Here is a 21,195-nt window from a genome sequence, read left to right on the forward strand (position 1 = left end):
GCAGGCTTTTCGAATTTTTTTTTTAAGTACACCCTCATAGACACCCCCTCCACAGAGTTAAAATAAATACTATTAACACCAAATGCATTTCATTAGTCGAAGAAATCAGTAGTCTCAATTTCCAGGTCGGTGAGCACTTCTTCCAAATAGAGGACAGCTTCAGACAATCTTGATTTCTCCCAGTCTCCGCTCTTCTGTCTTGCCTATCGCTTTAAAATCTTAGAAAAGAGTTGTTAGTTACTTTTATTTTTGTTTCTTTCTCGGCCCCCCACCCCCATATTTTTGCATAGCTTTGGAAGAATCTGTCTAAAAAATTGAACCAGTTATTAGCATTTGCAATGGGAGGGGGGCAATCCTACCCCACCCCCACTTTGAGTTTCCGGACTTGTCCGGAGGAAAAAAGCGGCTTAAAAATTAACCCTTGGAGGGGAGTGAGGGCTCGGGTATTGCACCCCCTTCACCACCATGTCCTAAATACCAAATAAGTAAGCTAGGTGGGAGTGCAAAGGGCGCTCAGGACCCTGATAAGCAGGGTTCAGGTTTCATAATGGTGAGGATGGTGTGATCAGGGTGTGTGGGGGCATCTCAAGCATAGTTCAATTTCATAAATAGAAAGGATGGTAGTTGGTAAGGGGGAGAGAGGAGAGATGGGCAGGGCAGAAAGAAAGAAAAGAGGAGAGAGAAGAAAATGAATATGATTGACATAAGCCAAACTCTGGGGCAGAGTCGGGAGCCTGAGAGCTGAGCTGAGCTGAGCTGACCCTGCTAGAAGTGTCCCGGAATCAACTTGCTGGCGCTGTGAGTCTATCACGCCCTCCGAGGGCATAAGATGCCAGTGGGCAGCTAGTCCCTATACAGAACGTCCCCCAAACACGGTAGGTCCCCTCGGTTTTCAAGAGTCATACAGGCTTTCTTCTCCGCGCGAAATCCAAACAACCAGTGCAGGCGCATCGCGCAGCGCACGCACTCTGGGTCCCGCAGCCTTGGCGCCCCCGTCTGATCACCTCACTTGGAGCGGGACAAAGAGTTGAGTCAAGTTTGGCCCTGAGCATCAGATTTAGGTAAGGAAGGTGTCCTCCACTCCCAACAGCCACGGAGGATGCAGAAGAATGCAAAGAGCGAAAACTGCAAAACGAATGAATACACCTTGTCGGAGTGCGAGATCGGTAGGGGACTAGAGAGCACAGGCGGATCTCTGCAGCGCTAGAGTTGAGGCTCAGCAGGGCAGGCCTCTCTCCAGCTCCGAAGCAAACCGTCCTCCTGAGTTCTCCCTGATTCCAGCTGCCCTTTTAGAGAACTCCGTCCCCTGGTGCACTAAACTTCTCACGCGGCGGGAGTGGGGGGCGGGGGATGTTGCTCCCTGGCTGCGCCCGAGTAGCGGCGCCGCAAGGGTTAAGCTAGCCTGCCCCAGCTGACAGTCAGCTGATTGGGCTGTGATTGACAGCTCCGAAAAGTTTCCTTGTTTCTATACTATTATGCTAATCGCGGCCGCACTTGCTGCCTCCCATTGGCTGAGAGTGCCAGTCAATTTCCTATTTGAGCCTGACGTCACGTGTGCTATAAAACTCAGCAATTGCTTTAAACTCTTCTCGCAGGATCAGAGGCTTTAAAATATTTTTTCATCTTGGAGCTGTAGCTCGGGCTGCTTGTCCGCTCGGCCTCTCCCCCCACCCTTTTGCTCTTGGCTTTGCCTTGGCCCAAGACTTTGCAATTTTGCTTTTTAAAAAAGAGATAAAAGAGAAAACCAAATTTTAAAAAAAGGCAAGAAAGAACTAAACTCCCCCCCTCCCTTGCCTCCAGCCGGCCTGCACCTTGGTCTTGCACTTTGCACGGAGGGAGAGGGTGAAAGAGACAGCGCGCGGGCGCGCGCGCGAGGGATCCGGAGAAAAAGAAAATAATAATAGTAACCATAAGAGCCAGTCAGAAGAGGAAAGAAGCCTGAAGTGTTAACTACCCGGGTGCCGAGGGTTGTGCCTCCAGGACAGCCACCCGCCGCCCCACACAGCCTTGGAGCAGCAGCAGAGCGAGCCCCGCCTGCAGCCGGGCCGGCTTAGGCGAGCCCTCCTTATGCAAAGCGCGCAGCGGAGCGGCAAGCCGGGGACGCCGCGCACCGGGCCAGGCTCCGCCGGCATCCTCTCTGCCGCCCTCATCACCATCGCCACCGCCAGCCGTGGAGGACCTTTCCGAGCCTGAAGCGCCTGGGATCGGAGCTCAGGGAGGCGAGCAGGCGAGGAGGGGGCCCGGGGCGAGCCGGAGAGAGAGAGAGAAAGAGAGAGAGAGAGAGAGCACATTGGCGTGAGCAGGGGGGAGGGAGGGCGGGCGCGGGGGGCTGCGGGCAGGGCGGGGGGTGTGTGCACGCTCGAGCTTTCGGGCCACAGCCACCGCCGCGCTAGCTAGAAGCGCCCTAGCCCGGCAAGCTGGCTCACCCGCTGGCCACCCAGCACAGCCCGCTGGCCCCTCTCCTGCAGCCCATCTGGCGGAGCGGCGGCGGCGGCGGCGGAGGCAGGAGGATGGCTTCAGAACTGGCAATGAACAATTCCGACCTGCCCACCAGTCCCCTGGCCATGGAATATGTTAATGACTTCGATCTGATGAAGTTTGAAGTGAAAAAGGAACCGGTGGAGACCGACCGCATCATCAGCCAGTGCGGCCGTCTCATCGCCGGGGGCTCGCTGTCCTCCACCCCCATGAGCACGCCCTGCAGCTCGGTGCCCCCGTCCCCCAGCTTCTCGGCGCCCAGCCCAGGCTCGGGCAGTGAACAGAAGGCGCACCTGGAAGACTACTACTGGATGACCGGCTACCCGCAGCAGCTCAACCCGGAGGCGCTGGGCTTCAGCCCGGAGGACGCGGTCGAGGCTCTCATCAGCAACAGCCACCAGCTCCAGGGTGGCTTCGATGGCTATGCGCGGGGAGCGCAGCAGCTGGCCGCAGCAGCAGGAGCCGGTGCCGGAGCCTCCCTGGGCAGCAGCGGAGAGGAGATGGGCCCCGCCGCCGCCGTGGTGTCCGCCGTGATCGCAGCGGCCGCTGCGCAGAGCGGCGCAGCACCACACTACCATCACCACCACCACCACGCCGCGGGGCACCACCACCACCCGACGGCCGGCGCCCCGGGAGCCGCAGGCGGCGCGTCCGCCTCTGCGGGCGGCGCTGGTGGCGCAGGCGGCGGTGGCCCGGCCAGCGCCGGGGGCGGCGGCGGCGGCGGCGGCGGCGGGGGCGCGGCGGGGGCGGGGGGCGCCCTGCACCCGCACCATGCCGCCGGCGGCCTGCACTTCGATGACCGCTTCTCGGACGAGCAGTTGGTGACCATGTCGGTGCGCGAGTTGAACCGGCAGCTGCGCGGGGTCAGCAAGGAGGAGGTGATCCGACTGAAGCAGAAGAGGCGGACCCTGAAAAACCGCGGCTATGCCCAGTCCTGCCGCTTCAAGAGGGTGCAGCAGAGACACGTCCTGGAGTCGGAGAAGAACCAGCTGCTGCAGCAGGTCGACCACCTCAAGCAGGAGATCTCCAGGCTGGTGCGCGAAAGGGACGCCTACAAGGAGAAATACGAGAAGTTGGTGAGCAGCGGGTTCCGAGAAAACGGCTCGAGCAGCGACAACCCGTCCTCTCCCGAATTTTTCATGTGAGTGTGACACGCGATCCCAGCTAGCCACCTTGTTAAATGCTCCGTGGGGGTCCGGCTCCTGAGTGGGCTTGCTAGTTGCAGGACCACGCTCGCCACCACCTCGCCCCCTCCCCTGGCGAGTTTGCTCCCCTTGGCCCTACACACACACACACACACACACACACACACACACACACACACACACACACACACCACACACACACACACCAAGCTTGTGGTGGTGGTGGTGGTGGTGGCTCTTTTGAATTGGGGAGGGTAGGGGTGTCTGGCTCATGGATTGCCAACCTGAATTCCCCATACCTTACTAGCTTGGTTGTTTTGTTCTTTTTTTTCTTTTTAAATTCTTTTTACACCGCCCGCCCCCCACACACCCCGGACTTGCACAAGGGTCAAAGATCTGAGCAAAGAATTTCATGTAGGACATGGCTCACCTTTGAATCCAGCCATCAGTCGCCTGTATTTTTTTTTCTTCTTTTTCAGTTCATGAACTGGTATTCATTCTCAGTGTGTGTGTGTGTGTTTATTTTGTTTGGATTTTCTTTGTTTTTGTTTATTATTATTATTATTATTATTAAATTTTTTGGAGCTTGCTGTGTTTCCCAACCTCCGCTCTCACTCTCTCTGCACCATGTTCTTGAGATAAAAGAAAAGAAAAAGTACGGTTGTTTTTTTCTCTCCTTCTGAGTTTTTCTGTGAGATTGAGCTTGCAAAGGAAAAAAAAAATGTGAAATACTATAGACCTTGCAGCGTGCTGAGTTCCACCGGGTTTTTTTTTTTAGCATTGTTATGCTAAAAGAGAACGAACTAAAGCCACTGCTGAACCTGCCACAATCAAGCCTGCATCAACCTTCTGGGTGTGACTCCTGAGTTTTGGCCTTATGGTGCCAAATCTGAAAGTTTAGTCTGCCATTAAAAAACAAACAAACAAAAAACACAAAAACAAACTTACTCTCATCTCATGCATTACGATGCTTGCTACTTTGTCTTAGCAACAATGAACTATAACAGTTTCAAAGACATTATGGAAAAGAGACATTATATTAATAAAAAAAAACCTGCATGCTGGACATGTATGGTATAATTATTTTTTTTCCTTTTCCCCCCTTTTTGGCTTGGAAATGGACTTTTGAAGACTTAGCGCATGGCATCCATACCTTTGTTTTACAGCCTCATGACTTTTTTGAGTTCAGAACAACAACAGAAAAAAAGTACAACCCCAGAGCCTTCTTCCCTTGAAAAGTTGCTTCTACTCCTGACTGCTTTGAGTTACCATGAACTTCAGCCTCCCCATTGTAAAGGCACTGGAGGCATTCCTTGTCAAAGATACCAGAATGGGCTACAAATTTACATGGCAAATATTACAGAACATAAATTAAATGTTTTCTTTTTTTTAGAATCAATGACACCTGCTTTGGGGCACTTTAAATTGTGCTGTTGCCAAAAGCAGTCTAAATTTTCTTTGAAAAGAAAGAAAAAGAAATCTGCCCCAATTATTATTTTTTTTTGGTTTGGTTTATTTTATTTTATTTTCATTTGGCTTTTGGTCATTGTCAAATGTGGAATGCTATGGGTTTCTATTATATAATTTAATTCTAGTTTTTATAATCTGTTAGCCCAGTTAAAATGTATGCTACAGATAAAGGAATGTTATAGATAAATTTGAAAGAGTTAGGTCTGTGTAGCTGTAGATTTTTTTAAAGACCGATGCACTAAATTGTTTACTATTGTGATGTTAAGGGGGGTAGAGTTTGCAAGGGGACTGTTTAAAAAGTAGCCTCTGAAGCATGTGCTTGCTACTTAAATATAAGTTGGGTATGTGTAGTTCTTGCTATACCATGGACTGTATTGAAAACCAAAGTATTAAAAGGGGAAATGCCCCCGTTTATATCTGTAGGGGTATTTTACATTCAAAATGTATGGTTTTTTTTTCCAAAATTAAAGTATTTGGGACTGAATTGCACTAAGATATAACCTGCAAGCATATAATACAAAAAAATCGCAAAACTGTTTAGAACGCTAATAAAATTTATGCAGTTATAAAATGGCATTACTGCACAGTTTTAAGGTGATGCAGATTTTTTACAGTTGTGTTGTGGTGCAGAACTGGATTTTCTGTAACTTTAAAAAAAAATCCACAGTTTTAAAGGCAATAACCAGTAAATGTTATTTTCAGGGACTGACATCCTGTCTTTAAAAAAATAAAAATAAAAAAAAAAGAAAGAAAAAAGAAAAGTAAATCTTACCACAATAAATATAAAAAATCTTGTCAGTTACTTTTCTTTTACATATTTTGCTGTGCAAAATTGTTTTATAACTTGAGTTACTAACTAACCACGCGTGATGTTCCACATGCTTCTCTTTCATTTTCAATTCTGGTTATATCAAGAGAAAGAATAATCTACAATAATAAACTGCATTTTTTTTTGATTCTGTTCCGTTTCTTAGTGTACAGATTAACTGGGTCCCATGTCTTGGATGTCCTCGAGCTTGGATGTGAAATACAAAATGCATCCTCTTTGATTTCTGAACAGGGGAGTTGGAGGCAGGAATTCCAGGTGAAATTATAGGCCATTCTGAGAGTTGAGGAGATTGGTATCATTAAAATATTTAACATAAATACAAATTATGACATCTCAATTTTTTTCCTCCTCAAAGTTTTTGGTTCCCCAGTGAGCTGAGTCATTAAAAAAGAAAGACAGATAAAGAGGCACTCAGTCTCACACACACACACACACACACACACACACACACACACCAGGAGAGTGGATCTGAGTTTCCTAAACAGGACTCAGAGCTCCTGACCAAGAAGCAAATCCCTCTAGAAGGATGGGGACCAGGCAGCCTGGCTCAGCAGAGGTGCTTGGGAACATGTGCATTTAATGGTAAAGATAAATAACTCTTGCCATTTGGCCAAAAGTGATTATTTTTTCTTCTTGCCTTACATGCCGTGATTTTCTTGTTGGCACAGTCTTGACAAGACTAAACATAAACACTTTGCACAAATCAGGGTTGTTTGATTTTTGCCTTTTTTTTTTTAAACTTTGCTAGTCATTTGTCAAAAAATGGGAAAGAGAAAATCTACCTTTCTTGATGCTCCCCCACCCCCACCCCATCCCCAAACCCACAACAGAATTTCCAGTTCACACCAGCCTTTATCTGTGTTTGCGAACTGCATTTCCCTGGGAATATTCAAAGAGCTGTCTCAATGCAGACAAGCTAGGGATAATTACGTAGTACATGAGTCCCCCAAAAATATAAATGTAAGGAAAAAAATAATGCCTTCACGGAGAGAAAGGTGTGCTCTGATATCTTGCTGTTTGCCCTCAAAGCAGGTTATGAATGGGGGTCTAATTGATAGATCACTTAGAAAAAAATCTCAATTACCTTCAGTTGAATTCCTAAACCCTGACCCATTTAAAACTGACACAAATTCCTGCAACCATGTTTCAAATACAGGCCAGTTAATTTTTTTTTTCCCTACGCCTCCCTGGAAGTTAATCCCATAGTAGACAAAGCCAACACTGTTTGGAAAATATAGATAAACGCAATGACCTTTGTTTGGTTTGGTTTTCAACTTTCTTTCCTTTTTAAAAGAAAAACAAGATAATATTGCAACCCATAGAGAAGGACTGAATTCTAAGGAAACAGGTAGTTCTCAGTTCTCCAGGCTGGTGGGTTCTGGCTGGTTTCTCATGGGCCTTCCTGGCCATTTTGCACAGAACACAAGACATTGTTTACACTTGCTAGGGTGACCTCTCTTGATGAGCTTGAACATGAGTCCCCCCCCCCCCCGCCAACACTTAGTTTTGCCTGACAGAAATCATAATTGCCAAACTTCTCTCTCCTAAGCTGTAAGCTAGCCATCCTCAGAGTTAGAGATTTTCATTTCTCTGATTACAGGCAGAAAATAGACACATCACGCGAGACTGGATGGGAGGGAATGGGTATGCCACTTGGACCAAAACCTCAGCACCGGAAGGAAGAGTTTAGGCAAATATATTATTAGAATAAGAGTGACATTTGTAACACAATAGCTACAGTTATTTATTGAAGAGTGAGACCTGGGTTGCAGAGGAATACAATTATACAAGTAAGCATCTTGATAGAATTCTATAAGGCAATTCAAGTTTAGAAGCCAGTTTGGGCCCCAGACATTAGAAAACGAAACAGCGGCATCAGAGTGAAATGAGGCTGAGTGACTGGCTGAAAGGAGAAGTTAGCCTCCACTGAAAAGCACTTTCAGACAGCATGAAACTTTGGAAAATAAAGTAAACACAACTGAACACAAAACAGCACATCCTGCCCAAATGCCCGTTATTACAAAGAGATTCCCCAGTTTAAAAACAAAGGAAGGAAAGAAAGAAAAATAAAATCAAATAATAAGAAAGCCCGGCTTTCCCCTTTACACTGCATTTGTCTAAATAGTGTTAAAATTCCTTTCATTCCAATAAGGGAACAGCCCACTGGCAAGTTTAGAGTCATCAGTGGGATATGCCACATCGGGAAAGCCCAGCCGCATGCACACAACGTGTTCATAAGGTATGAGATGCACATAAGATGTATGCACACTATACATTAAAAAGTTCTTTGTGCTTTGGGAGAGTGATTTCCATTTCATGTTCTTTCTAAAAAAAAAAAAAGAAGGGCAATGAATATGTAACCAGCACACTAAACAATTAACTACACTTCTCGTGTGAACGACTCACAGATGTACAGGAAAGGGCCCCCGCGCTTAGCCCTGTATCAGGCATACCACCAAACAGGCGTGACAGCTTTCAGCCTATAATAGATTTTTAAAATCTACTGGAATCAGAACCTCTGCTCATATCTCTCTCTCTCTCTCTCTCTCTCTCTCTCTCTCTCTCTCTCTCTCTCTGTGTGTGTGTGTGTGTGTGTGTTACAAATATATCTATAAAGAAAACTTTCCCAAAAGCATTTAAAAAGAGAATTTAGGCATGCATATTCTTAACAGAATATTTCCATTTTTTATTGTTTTCCTGGCAGAGAACTCAGGAAAACTGTACTCAGAAAAAAAAAAAAAAAAAAAGCAAGAATTTGACTTATCTCCCCAAACCCATGCTAGGTACAGCAGCTTTATGGCTTTATGTGAATGAAACATCTTAGTTTTCCAAAGCCCCCAGTGATACTAGTATTGACTAGTTTCTATGATGTCAAACATATGATTTGTCAGACATAGCTATACAGGAAACCAATGCGTGGCAAAAAACAGTTAGTTAAATGCACACCCTCTGTCTGCTTCTCCCACATACACCGTATGCAATGTTTTATTCTTCAGCTATTTCACAAAAATCACTTCCTTTTAATTTCCTGATATATATATATATATATATAGCCATTTTCACAACATATCTGACATATTAATATGTTGACATCAGATAGGCCTAACCTGTACCCTACTGATGATTCTACCATGTAGACCTTTACAGTTTGGTTCCATTACCATAGAGACCCTATCCGGAGAGATTACAATGGGGCGTGCTCATTTTTGCTGAATGTGTCCGGTGCTAGCACCCTGCTCTTTCCTCCCCTTTCCCTTTACCCTAGTCCTTTTTATGTGGTAACATCAATTCTAAATGTTTGGGGCTTTTAAATAGAACTTCCTCTGGCCAAACCACCAATGTTACTGTTAAAATGATGAAGGGAGAAAAAGGATGGTCACCTTCACGGCCATGGCATACCGCTTGGCTGACTGAGCCAGGCTTCCTGCATTTCCTGGTCCAAGTCAGAGAAGTTGCTAATGACACATCCCAAAGCCCCAGAGCACAGACAGAACATCCAGGGGCTTTGTAGTCTCACTCTGTTCTGACTGAGGAAAACTTGCGCATTCTGAGCTTGACACAACACTCCTGCTCTGTATTAGACCAGTTAGTATTTTTAAAAGTCCGATTATGACTATGGCATCTCTGGCACTCTCTCTCTGTCTCTGTCTCTGTCTCTCTGTCTCTGTCTGCCTCTCTCTCTCTCTCTCTCTCTCTCTCTCTCTCTCTCTCTCTCTCTCCTTGAGAGAAAGAGAAAGGAAGATGAAAAGTCGTGAGTGACAGCCTTCAGACATCTGATCCCTGTGTCCAAAAACCTTACACTGCTGCTCTGAGACCTTAGCACGCTCTCAGAAGCTGTCAGAGAGAGGCATCGGAAGACAGCCCTACAGCACACTTTGGAGGGCTGATTTGCAAGACTTCCCACTGTGATTGACTTACATTTGATTAGAAAAAGAGCAATTTAGCTCTTTTCTTGGAAGAGGCACTGCACTGACCCTTAGTTTCTGTTGTTTGGGGGATTTAGGGACATTTCCTCTGCAGTCCAAGGCTGTGGTTTAAACCAGCTCAGTTTATTCCTCAAGGATACTGAATGAATACCACGCTTTCCTGAAGTTTGTTTTCGCTTTTAGCTGATCCTCAAAGGTATTCCAAGTCCAGGGTAGAGCAGCCCTAGGGGACAGGGACAGAGTGCAGGGTGCAGGATTTGTTCTTGAAATTGCCTGAAACAGGAAAACCCTTACTACACCTTCTCAAGGGCTAGTTTTTAATCACTTTTTAATACAAACCTTTAAAATGCCAACATTAAAAGCCCCAGAAAGGAGCAATTCTTTCAAGGCTTTGCTGCTCCTGAACAAACCGGCCCCTCTCAGGCATTTTTTACTCTGGCCAGGAGTTGGACACGTGGTGAAGGAATCTCAGCTTGTAGGGCTGGCTCGTGGCCCTCGGGGACATAAAGCAATACAGTCTTGAGCCCAACTGGGGGCCTTGTTATCCTCTAGAAAGGGCTGACAAAAAAGAACCAAGCAAGATCAGATTGCCCTGTACCGAGGATAGAGTAACCCAGGTCCCTGCAGCAACTGTAGGAGGTGAGAGAGGAGAAAGACTTAGAAGGCAAAAATCCCCTGAGTGAATAATGTCAAGAGCTTTCGCCTGCTCCGAGGCCAAAAATCAGTGCCAGGGGACACACAACGCAGGACTCGTTCGTACCCAGCTTCTCCAACAGTATATGCACCCAAGTTTTGTTGTTGTTGTTTAAATAAGGATCCAGCGAGAAAGGAAGCATTGAGGAAATTATTAGTGTCTTAATTGGAGGGAGCATTTGTGAATGTATTTAGTTGTTATGTTTGAAAGTGGTAACATTTTGAACCAGGCAGACACTATACCAGTATTTGTGGGTACACTGCCCTAGGTTTTATGACATCACAACAGCTACTGATAGGTTAAATTTGAAAGCTGTGTGTGTGTGTGTGTGTGTGTGTGTGTGTGTGTGTGTGTGTGTATGTGTGTGTGTAAGAGAGAGAGAGAGGTCTGTCCAACAGAACAAGGCTGATATAGAAAGCACACATCAACAGCACACAGAAATCAGATGTTTATATGACTGTGCATGAGTTGGATGTGTTTTAAGAAACTCCCCAGACACATTTTCCAGAGGGAGGCTGTGATAGGAATGCGGGATTCCTCCCTGAGATCAGAAGGGGCATCTGCTGAGCACCTCCTCTTGCACCCAGCGCAACTCAACTTTCTGTTGTCTTCATTTTTTTTAAAATTAAATCACAAATGACCCCCTAGTAGACTTGGAGATTACGACATCGCATTCCTCCCCTCTGCACAAATTTATCTTGACTTTTTAGTTGCCGTTAGAAAGGGACATTAATTCAAGAAGGGGGGGCTGGGGTGGGGTACCTCCCTGCTTCTTCGGAACAAAAAGAAAAGGAGGAAAGGAAACAGTTCTTAGAGTTCAGTTCTCGCCCACCCTCACTCCAAGCCTGGTCTGGCTGATTGTGTTCCTAGATTTCTCAACTGGAACCCGGTCTCGTTCCCACTCCTGCCGGCTTCCAAGCTGAGCCCCCCAGTAGAAGGTATTTCCTGGCGCTTGCTTTAGAGAAGTTGCCATACCTCGCAGAACTAGGCAAGGAAGAGGAGTCTTGATGGACAGCTGTCAAGAACGGCTGTAACCTGTGAATCAAGATAAGGGAACACATGCTCCTTTGGCAATCAATATTTGCCCAGGTTCTATGTGACACCATCTACTTCTGGAAGCTTCTAGAAGTGGTTTAGACCTCCTGTGGGAACTTTCCCAGAAGAAACATGAACCTGGCACCTGGCGTGCCTGTAAGACAATGGGCCATTTTAATCAAGGCTTAAAATGCAGAGGAGAGGAAGGCACCACAGCTGCTGAGGAAGGGATTACTGACAAAGGCCAACCTTGACCTATGGCCTCCAGTTGCCTAGGGTCATCACAGGCACCCTCCCAAGAAGTATTTTTGTAGGAGCACTGATAAACTGCTGGCAGACCCCTAGTCTCACATACACACACACACACACACACACACACACACACACACACACACACACACACACACACACACACTGCTGCCCAGATTGCTAAAAAGTAGTAAGGCCCTTAGCACCAGTAATGGGCCGCTTAACAGCTGACCCATGTCACATCCAGTGTCCACCTCTCATCAGAACCCTGACCTGGCATGTCAGTCGCACCACACCATGAGAGAGAGTGCCCCACCCCGAGGGGGTGGTGACATGATCTTCCAGCCAGGAAGCAATTAACCCCACCACAAGCCACCCTGAGCTCACTGTATGTGCGGACAAAGACAGAGAGTGAAGAAGTCCAGTTATCTGTAGAAAGCTGAGCCTAGTGATGCTTCCTTGCTCAAGGTATAAAGCTGTTCTCCGCAGCTTGGAGTCAACAGAAAACCGTCAGAGAAAAGGATGAGGCTGACCTCCCGTTTCCCTGGCATCCAAACGCTTCTCACCACACCACAAAGAGCTCTCCTCTGCCTCCACCCGGTGATACATACACTTGCCTTTTGAGGATCAGCCACAAAGCTGGCCCCAATTTCTAGCCAGAGCTGAGGGGAGCGGAGTTCTGAACACCTTCAGGGTCTTCCTTGACTGGTGAACAGCCGGGTAGGAATCTGCTGGCAGCAAAAGGCTGTCCCAGAAGCCAGGATGGCTGCCTGTGGTCAGTGACTTCCTTAGGCCACCACGACGTCCCTCACCGCCACCTTGCCTGCAGCTACTGGCTTATGGGAAGCTGGTGCATGTTTGGGGATCAGGTACCAGTGTCACCCAGAAGGCAGCCTGGTCCTAGGAGCATCAGTGGCAGACACAACGGGCTTGTCCTTGGGCCCCCAACTAGATCCTGTGCCAGTGTCCCTGAGGGGAGCTGAAGTGTGCTTTGGGAGCTGGCTGAAGTTTGCCCACAAAGGGTGACTTTGGGTGGAGCAGACCTAGGCCATCAGAACTACCCTTGGAGCTGCACAGCTGCATCTGAGAGGGGGAAGGCAAGCTGCCAGGGTCCCCGAACCTCACTTTGAGATTCCACTCTACCTCCCAGCGCCCTGCGACTTTCTGTAAACAAAATGAGCATCTCAGAGCTCCAGAGCATCTATTCATTTTCCAGATTTTTCCCACTTTGATTAGGCAGAAGAAGATAAAAGTGGGGGCAAGGGACACCAGGCAGCCTGTTTAAAAATCTTTACCACGTCTCTTTATGCTTGGGACTTTACACTGTCTGTAACTGGGTGCCCCCTTACAGAAAAAAAAACACGTTTTCTGAGGGGTTCTCCAGTTGTTATTTTGCCTTTCTGGATCCAACACAATGCCAGACAAGCTGCAAGCACCTAGTAATTGTCTCCATACGGCAGACTTGAAAAAGAAACATGTGTGGATAGTTTTGGCTCAGGTAGCCTCTTTCTCATAGGCACTGTCCTTTTAGGAGGAGTGGAGTTAGGCAATCCCCCATGCCTTCAGAACAAATATTCTATATTTTAACTCTCAATATTTTCATAAAGACTTAACTGTAAAGGTGAATATTTTGACCAAAACAAGAATTAGGCATCACAGGCACCATGGTTCTCCCTGCTGTATGTAGTTTGTTTTATACATGTGTAATAAATAAAAGTATTAAAAAATACTGTTAGATTATTTTAAAAATCCTTTTGGCAGGACAGAAAAATAGGAAAACAAAAAGGCCCAATGGTGACTATACCATTCCCAACCTGTTTTAAAACTCACACTTGTGTCGTTCTGTTTTTAGACAATGAATTCAAAATAATCTGCCCTTTGCCATATTTATATAATTTTCCCCCTTTAAAGTAACACACTGAAGTACGAAAGCCATTGAGAGATAAATCTGCAGTTTCTACTCTATGAAATTAAAACGGTCACAGAGGCAGAGTGCATTTGGCCCTGCAGTTGCAGAAGAACTGGGCTTGCTTCAGCTTGTCTTAGAAAAACCCTCACCTATGAAAGACAAGTGACACCCTTTCCCCACACCTGACTAGAGCCATTGTGAGACACAACTGACAACCTGTGGCATATTTTCAGGGTATGCTTTCTGCTTTCTGATGCGCTCACTGTGGTAGGAAGAAGGTGCTGAGCCCCTTTGAAATATGAACTTGAATGTCGGTGTTCACTCACACACTATTAAAGCAACAGCAACCTCTTCGGTGGGTAGGGTGGAAGGCTCTACACTCTTGGGCATCATAGTCCAGCTCAAAACTTTCCTCTCTCACTTGTACCAGAGACACTCTGGCCCTCCCACTTCCCCAGTGACTGGTCTAGGAAAAAGTGGCCGAAACCAAACCAAACCAAACCAAACAAACAAATAACACACACACACACACACACACACACACACACACACACACACACACACACACTTGTACTGGCTTTTGGACTCAGTTCAGGTGTGTAAACACCAGGGCCCTCCGGCCACCAGCTTTGGAAAGTAAATGGTTAGATAATCGGATAGGTTGCCCAGGTAGCCCGGAGCATAGAGGTCATCTTGGGGAAAATGACACCAACCATCTAAAAAAGACAGCTACTTTATGAGACTTCAGGCAAGATGCCAAATATTGCATTTAATGAAGCTGATGCCTTTCCTCCAAAAATAACAGATACTATCAATGACGTGCCCAGGAAGGACAGTGGGGGGGAGGGAGGGCGGGGCATTATCTTTGTAAAGCCCACATCCAATTATTGCTTGGTAATATTTTTCTAAAATTGTAAAATGCCCTGCAAGTAAACCCTCCTGGTCAAAGCTTAACATAGTTGTTATATTCCCAAAGGGTTGACGCCAATATTCTCCCACCATCTCCTCAGCTTCAATACCCTTCCATTCACTTGCCTTCTAGGAGACTCTGTTGTCCCTAAAGACTTTTTTTTTTCCTTAGAAGAGAAAGTTGTCCTAAATGGGAAATTTTAATTTTTATTATTTTCTTTTGTTTTGAGATGAACTATCTGAACTTCCAGTAAGGGACAATTTATCTTAAAGGCACACTTCCAGGTTTTGTGCCAATGTCAGTGTATTTCTTGTTTCTTTTTTTATCCCATCCTCTTTGTAGGAATATATGTTTAGGAAGACACATGTATGTGAAAACTAGACAAGTGTATCTTTAAGGTTTTTGTTTGTTTGTTTGTTTTAATCATTTCAATGGGAAACATAAATGAAAGCACATGATTAATTTCTGATGGTCTGGACAGGTACAAGGACCAGGATTTATTTATTGGAGCATATTCTTAAACTTTAGATAAAAAGCATTTAAAAGAATTAGTTACAATGAAGCCCAGTGGCTGCTTACACAAACATTATGCATTTGGCTACAGCAGCCTATATGGAGCAGTGAAGGGCATTTTGTCTCCTTACCTCCAAATAGACATGTAGTAGATTAGAGGAAAATAGTGAAATCTTTTTGTTGGGACTGGGGGGATATAGAATGACTTACTAGTCTATTGCAGTTTTTGTACACAGATTTTCCGAAACCATGTTGAATATTTTAAATTAGATTTTAAATATGTTTTGACAGCCTGGAATGGTACAGTGTGACTATCCGTGGGAGGAAATGACAGCTCTGTTTTGTTATTAAGCCGCTATCTAGAAAATATTAGGCTCTGTACAACAAACGAACACTATTTTGCCACCCACATTAGTAAAGCTAATCATGTTTTTTTTTTTACCAAAGAAAGGTAAGCATTCAGAATTATTGTGCTGTTAGTCACTGTAAAACAAAACAAAACAAAAAGTCTTTTTTCTTTTTTTAAAAAGAAACCTCATTTTTCCTTTCATCATTCTTAGTACTCCTGGTTACTGCTTTAAACAGTCAAAATAATAATAATCAAAGAGATGACATCTAGATGCTATTATTTGTTAAGAGAACACGTGTAGTGGCTGTCAGGCATGCTAGCAAAACAAACCACAGAAATGGAGGAGAGGGCAGAGTCTGGACGAGGAGGCGCCCAGTAAGTGCCCGCAGAGCCGGACCAATGGATCCTCTGAGGTACTGGCGACGGCCGACACGGAGCCCATCAGGAGGTGCTCAGATGGTTCTTCTATGAACCCAGCATTGCTTGGTTCCCTGTGAGTTAAGAACAGTCTCCATGCTGATACTGAGAGCTAGGCTGGAGCCATAATCAGGGAGCGCCTTCCCTGGCACTGTGGGCTGGTTCTTTCTATATAGATCCTTCTAGCTTGGTAGGGCTGGGGCCACCATGCAAGGTCCACCCGACCGGGTTGTTCTTCCTTTTGGTTCATCTCTGTCCTTGTCATAGATAGTTAAGCTGCCTTGCACATACTGTCCTTCAGTGGCTCTTCCTGGATATTAATCACCTTTTGTTTATTTTAATATATTTACCGAATCAGGTACCCAAGGGACTCTTCTACATCTGTGATGTGAGAAAAGCAGTTGCCCGAAGTCGAACAGGTAACGCCTGGATCTTCAATATGCATGTGCTTGTTTGACTGGATTGGTCACAGGAGGGAGGGAAGTCAAGCAAGCCAGCAATGCTGCCGCAAGCTCCTCAGACACGAGCGGTTCCTATCTTCCATCACTTTAGTATTAGTATCTCATGTGCAACATAGATTGTGATACCTCCAAAAATGACACAAGCTCTCTGGGTGGGGACCAGCATGCATTGCTCTTCTCTATTGATTCCTCTCCGTTATTATCTGCCTTGTACAGAGCAGCTAATCCAATCTGAACAGATCTCAAACCTTCATCCTGGTACTACAGCCCTTTCCCCATTGTCCTGATCAAATTTTACCTGGCCTTGTAAACATTCCAAATTTACAGTGGCTTATAATGTTTGTACTCACATTTGGAGGGTTGTTTTTTTTTTGTTTTTTTGTTTTTTTGTTTTTTGTTTTTTTACATAATTTCAATGCACAGAGTGCTGGCCTTCTGAATCCATATGTGGTGTTGGAGTCGCCTTCCACATTAATTGGAGGCGGAAGAGGAGGGAAGGAGACACGTGGAAGGGCCACAATCTGATTTCTCATCTACTAGAGAAAATAAAATGGAGCTGTTTAAATGTGCTTTCAACTCCAAGTATCTCAGCATGAATTTAATCATGAACCCTCTCCATTCGGAGAGCCAGAGCAGCACGCTCACACCAATCATTACACAGCAGCATGGTCTTATGTCTTCTTTTTTACCCCCTCATTAGTAGTAAAACAAAATATAATTCTTTCTTTTTATCATTAAAAAGTTTGCTTGCTGAGAAATGTGCATGAAATAGTTTTATAGTTTTGTTTTGTTTTGTTTTTTTCCTTCTGATTTCTAGCAAATCTGAAGGTGTGGGCCGGGGGATAAAACTCACACGGTCAAATTGTGGTTCTTTGCAAAGAAGGCTCTAGAGGGAAGTGGAGAAGAAAAGTATTAAAAAAGAGAGAGAGAGAGCCCACACCTCCCTGTCCCCTCTATTCAAAAATAATGTCTGATTTCTGCTGGGCTGAGGAGAGTCTCATTTCTAGTAACTGCACTGTGAATATACAGTATGTTTTCTCTACTAACCTTATAAAAATTAACAGTTTTTTTTAAAAAAAAAAAGGGATTTCTGTATCTAGATTTGAACTCAGTGCATTCCTGTGGTTTGATGTGTATGTCTGTATGTGCATGCAGCTGTAGTTCTTACCCCTTCCTTGTGCAGGTCTTTATAATTTCTCATCTGTAAGCCACCTGTTAAATACAATGATCTAGACCTGCTGGCGGGTTTTGTGACATTGAAACCATCCATTTTGAGCAAAAAGTTAATGAACATTAAAAGCAAGGTTCACATCGGTCCTGACCCCACTGGTAATATTTCATATAAGGTTACTGGTGGGAGAGAAATCAAATTTCAGCTGTGAACATGATTGACAGGCAAGAGCAAGGAAGAGAAAGGCATTTGGCCAGGAGGGGAATTTGGGGAAAGAGGACAATGCCTCCAAGTTCCTTGTGACATTAGGTATTATAAGCTGATGTACAGAAAGTTCAGTGCCTGGTGCTTTGGGGAGAGTTCCTTAGCTCATTTTCAGGAAGTCTCTCTGGTTATGAGACTTCCTTCATGTAAGTGCGACTATGGTAGTCTAGTAAGCTCTCTCTCTGCCTCTTGCTAATTTCAGCCAGGTACAGCTTAGCAGCTCGTGGCTGGCACTTTAATGCTAAGGTGGGTTTTGATGATGAAACTATAAGATTTGGAGGAAGCTATCTAGTTACCTTTTATTTATTTATTGTTAGAAATGCAGTTCGTGGCCATATTACAAAATATTCATCCCAGGGCTGGAGAGATGGCTCGGCTGTGTAGGGCTTATACTGCTCTCTCAGGGGACTCTAACCAGATCCTAGCATCCACAATTGGGTGCCTCCCAACCACATGTAAGTCTAGCTCCAAGAGTCTGACACCCTGCTGGCCTCTAGGGACATCTAACAGATACAGGCAGGCAGACAGACAGGCAGGCAGACAGACAGACAGACAGACACACACACACACACACACACACACACACACACACACACACACACTTTTTTAAATTATTCACCTTGTTGGTATTATAAGATTAAATTCTCTACTTCAGTAGCATCCTTTGGCCTTGCCCAACATTCTCTATTATATGTTATAGACCTAAATCTCCTAATCAGTTAAAATGCCTCTAGGCCTTTCTTCTCAAGAAAATTCTAGCATGCAAGTCCAGCACTTAAGCATGGCTCTTCTGCCTTCTATCCAGTCTTGCTTCTTGACTGACTTGTCCCACAGCCTCACTGGCTCAAGTGTGACCATTGCCATAGAAACAAGTGATGGTGTTGCCTGGCCCTCTGGCTCAGGGTGGCTTTTGAACTAGCCTTTGAAGCTGTCTCCTGGTTTGAAGTGTTCTGAGGTGTGGATCTAACTACCTGTGATTTGCATTGAAGCAGAAAGTAAGCCTTCCTGCTCCTGTGTCTTAAGGTGCCAACGCAGGACTTGGAAGTTGGCAAGGGGGTCACATCCAGCTCATGTGTCTGTTCTGCCCATTTCAGATGTTCCTGGTATTGGCTTAGACCCACCTGGATGCAACCAAGTCTTACAGAGCTGCCTTGGGGCATGGCAGACAAGACACACGCATAAGGGAGAGGCTGGTAGCAACTGTCCTGTCACCTACAAGAGATAAAATATGCAGAAACATGCCTTGTTCTCAAAGGCCATTTCCCCTCTTGTCTTCATAGCATGGGCATGACTTCCTCTGGCATTCCCTATACTCAGGAAATAACTTCAGAAAGTTATCAAATGTTAGGACGACTACCCCCTATTTATGAACAAGGCACCATGAAACCATGAGAAAAAGTCTTCAAAGCTTTGTCTCCGCCTACCTGTCTCTGTGCTGCCTATAAGCCTCAGGAAATAAAATGGAAATACAAGTTCACGGTACTCACTGAACGTGGACACCTCAGCACAGGATGTGTACCTGTTTAGTTCCGCACCCAGTGTCCCTCACAGAACCTATGAGAATATGTGACCATCAGTGGAGAATCTGCATTTGCACACAGGGGACACCTCCCACCTCCAGACTATATGTTCCCTGGTGCCTCTGGAAAGAGCAAATCTTTGGTCTTGACCCAGTTCCCAAATGAAGGCCTATTAGGGCATCTAGACAGTACATCTTTAGAGTAAGTCCTCTGAGGAAGACAGTATTCTGCCCCACTTGAGCATTTGTGGTGGGGACCAATCTGGTCAAACCTCCTTGAGTGTATTTCAAGCTATTTGGTGCTGAGACAATTAGGGAAAAGATTTTATTTAAAGTACTTTCTGAATCCATTCCGACTCACCCTAATTGTTTTTCTGTTGCTGCTGTTTGTTTATTTAGATTAAGTTCTTCCCCAACCAGCAAGCTGATCTAATCCATCCCCAGCAGCAGGCAAGCAAGTCTAGTCACACTGTGTGAATGTGCAGTCTTTTCCCTCAACCCTGATACACTGTTGAAGTGGTGAACTTAAACATTCTACATTTAGGTGAGGGGCTGGGAGGAGGGAGTTTTTTCCTTTCTTTCTTTCTTTCTTTCTTTCTTTCTTTCTTTCTTTCTTTCTTTTTTTCAAACCCTGTCGCCCTTGTGACTTAAAACAAAAATGATTCTTTTGTAACGAAGTTTCATCATCATAAAGGCACATGTTCAGTCACCTGTCAAAAGCTCGGACTTACAGCTGGGCTTCCACACCCCCTTTCTTCTCAATAGTGAAGTCAGTCCTACCCCATACCCCCCAAAAGGACTATCAAGATTTGCGTTGGCATTTCTTTTTTCTTTTCCAGGCGCTTATTGAAATTGTCAGCAACAAATGTGCTAAGCAGTAGGGTTGGGGAGTTTTGCTTGTTTGTTTTGACTTTCCATGTAAAATATTTGGAAAACACCAGGAAAAGGAGAAACCAGCAGAGTTAGTGCGTCCGGGACTAAAGTAAAGCTATTAATTAGCACCAAGTCCTTTGGGATGGCATTAACATCATCCAGAAAGACAGAGACGAGTGTGGTTTCAGGGCTGCGTGGGAAAATCAAACCTGCCAGTGGGATTTGCAGATATTGTCAACTGAATCTTGGCTGCTGAGCAGGGACAGCAGGTGTAAGCCCTGGCAGATATTAATACCTAATTAGTGGTGCAAGAGAGCATCCCATGATGGAATCATCAGGGAGTCAAGGAAGACAGTCCAGGAAGAGAAAAGAAGGGAGATCTTGCTGGTAGGATTTTGTTTTGCTCCGCAAGCACCATCTGATGTGGCTATCCGCATGCAGCTGCTGACGAGTTCTTCTTGTCCCTCCTGTCTACTGAGAAGCACAGTAAGTTCATTTGCTGGCAGGTAGGCAGTGGAGGTGAGAATTGAATTGATCGCAAATGCTCCGGGAAATTGACCCTGGGGTCATCTTCCCTTAAATTGGGTTTCCACAACACAAAGTTTCTATTCTTCCCTGGCTCCTGCAGTAGAATTGAGTTGGGGGCTGTAATTATTTAAAGGAATTCTTAGGCACCAGGGTTGACTCTCCCTCTGTACCCTTAATCAAAATAGAGACCTTTTGTTACTGACGGTAGTTAATTAAAGGGCTGGAGTCTATACTGCTGTGGCGTGCCTCTGGCTTGTTTATATTTTAAAATGAGGTTCGTGCCTGATGTACAAGAAGGGAAGGGACCAAAGCTGCTGTGGGGCTACCAACTGTCCTGAACATCAGAATAGAGTAGAATAGAACGGAATGGAATAGAACAGAAGAGAATAGAACAGAAAAGAAAGAATAGAATACAAAAGATAAAATTTTCTGTTTACCTTTGTTATTTCTCTGAC

At 45.3% G+C, this 21,195-nt stretch overlaps 1 protein-coding gene across 6 annotated transcripts in view; it reads left to right on the plus strand.

The window, feature by feature from the left end:
• The first annotated feature begins 770 nt into the window (after positions 1-770).
• Positions 771-21,195, plus strand: part of MAF (MAF bZIP transcription factor) — a 344,816-nt gene continuing 324,391 nt past the window's right edge. For 3 of the 6 annotated variants that reach the window (XM_084756919.1, XM_084756917.1, XM_084756918.1), the window contains exons 1-2: positions 772-3,619; positions 16,283-16,343. In XM_084756919.1, coding sequence (XP_084613045.1) covers positions 2,511-3,619; positions 16,283-16,316 — 1,143 coding nt within the window. In that variant the 5' untranslated portion in view covers positions 772-2,510 and the 3' untranslated portion in view covers positions 16,317-16,343. Of the gene's footprint in view, positions 3,620-16,282; positions 16,344-18,914; positions 18,933-21,195 lie in introns of those variants that run through there. The other 3 variants (XM_084756920.1, XM_084756916.1, XM_084756921.1) reach the window with 3 other exon arrangements.

The sequence above is a fragment of the Acomys minous genome (assembly GCF_964271855.1).
Source record: "Acomys minous genome assembly, chromosome: 14".
NCBI lineage: Eukaryota > Metazoa > Chordata > Mammalia > Rodentia > Muridae > Acomys > Acomys minous.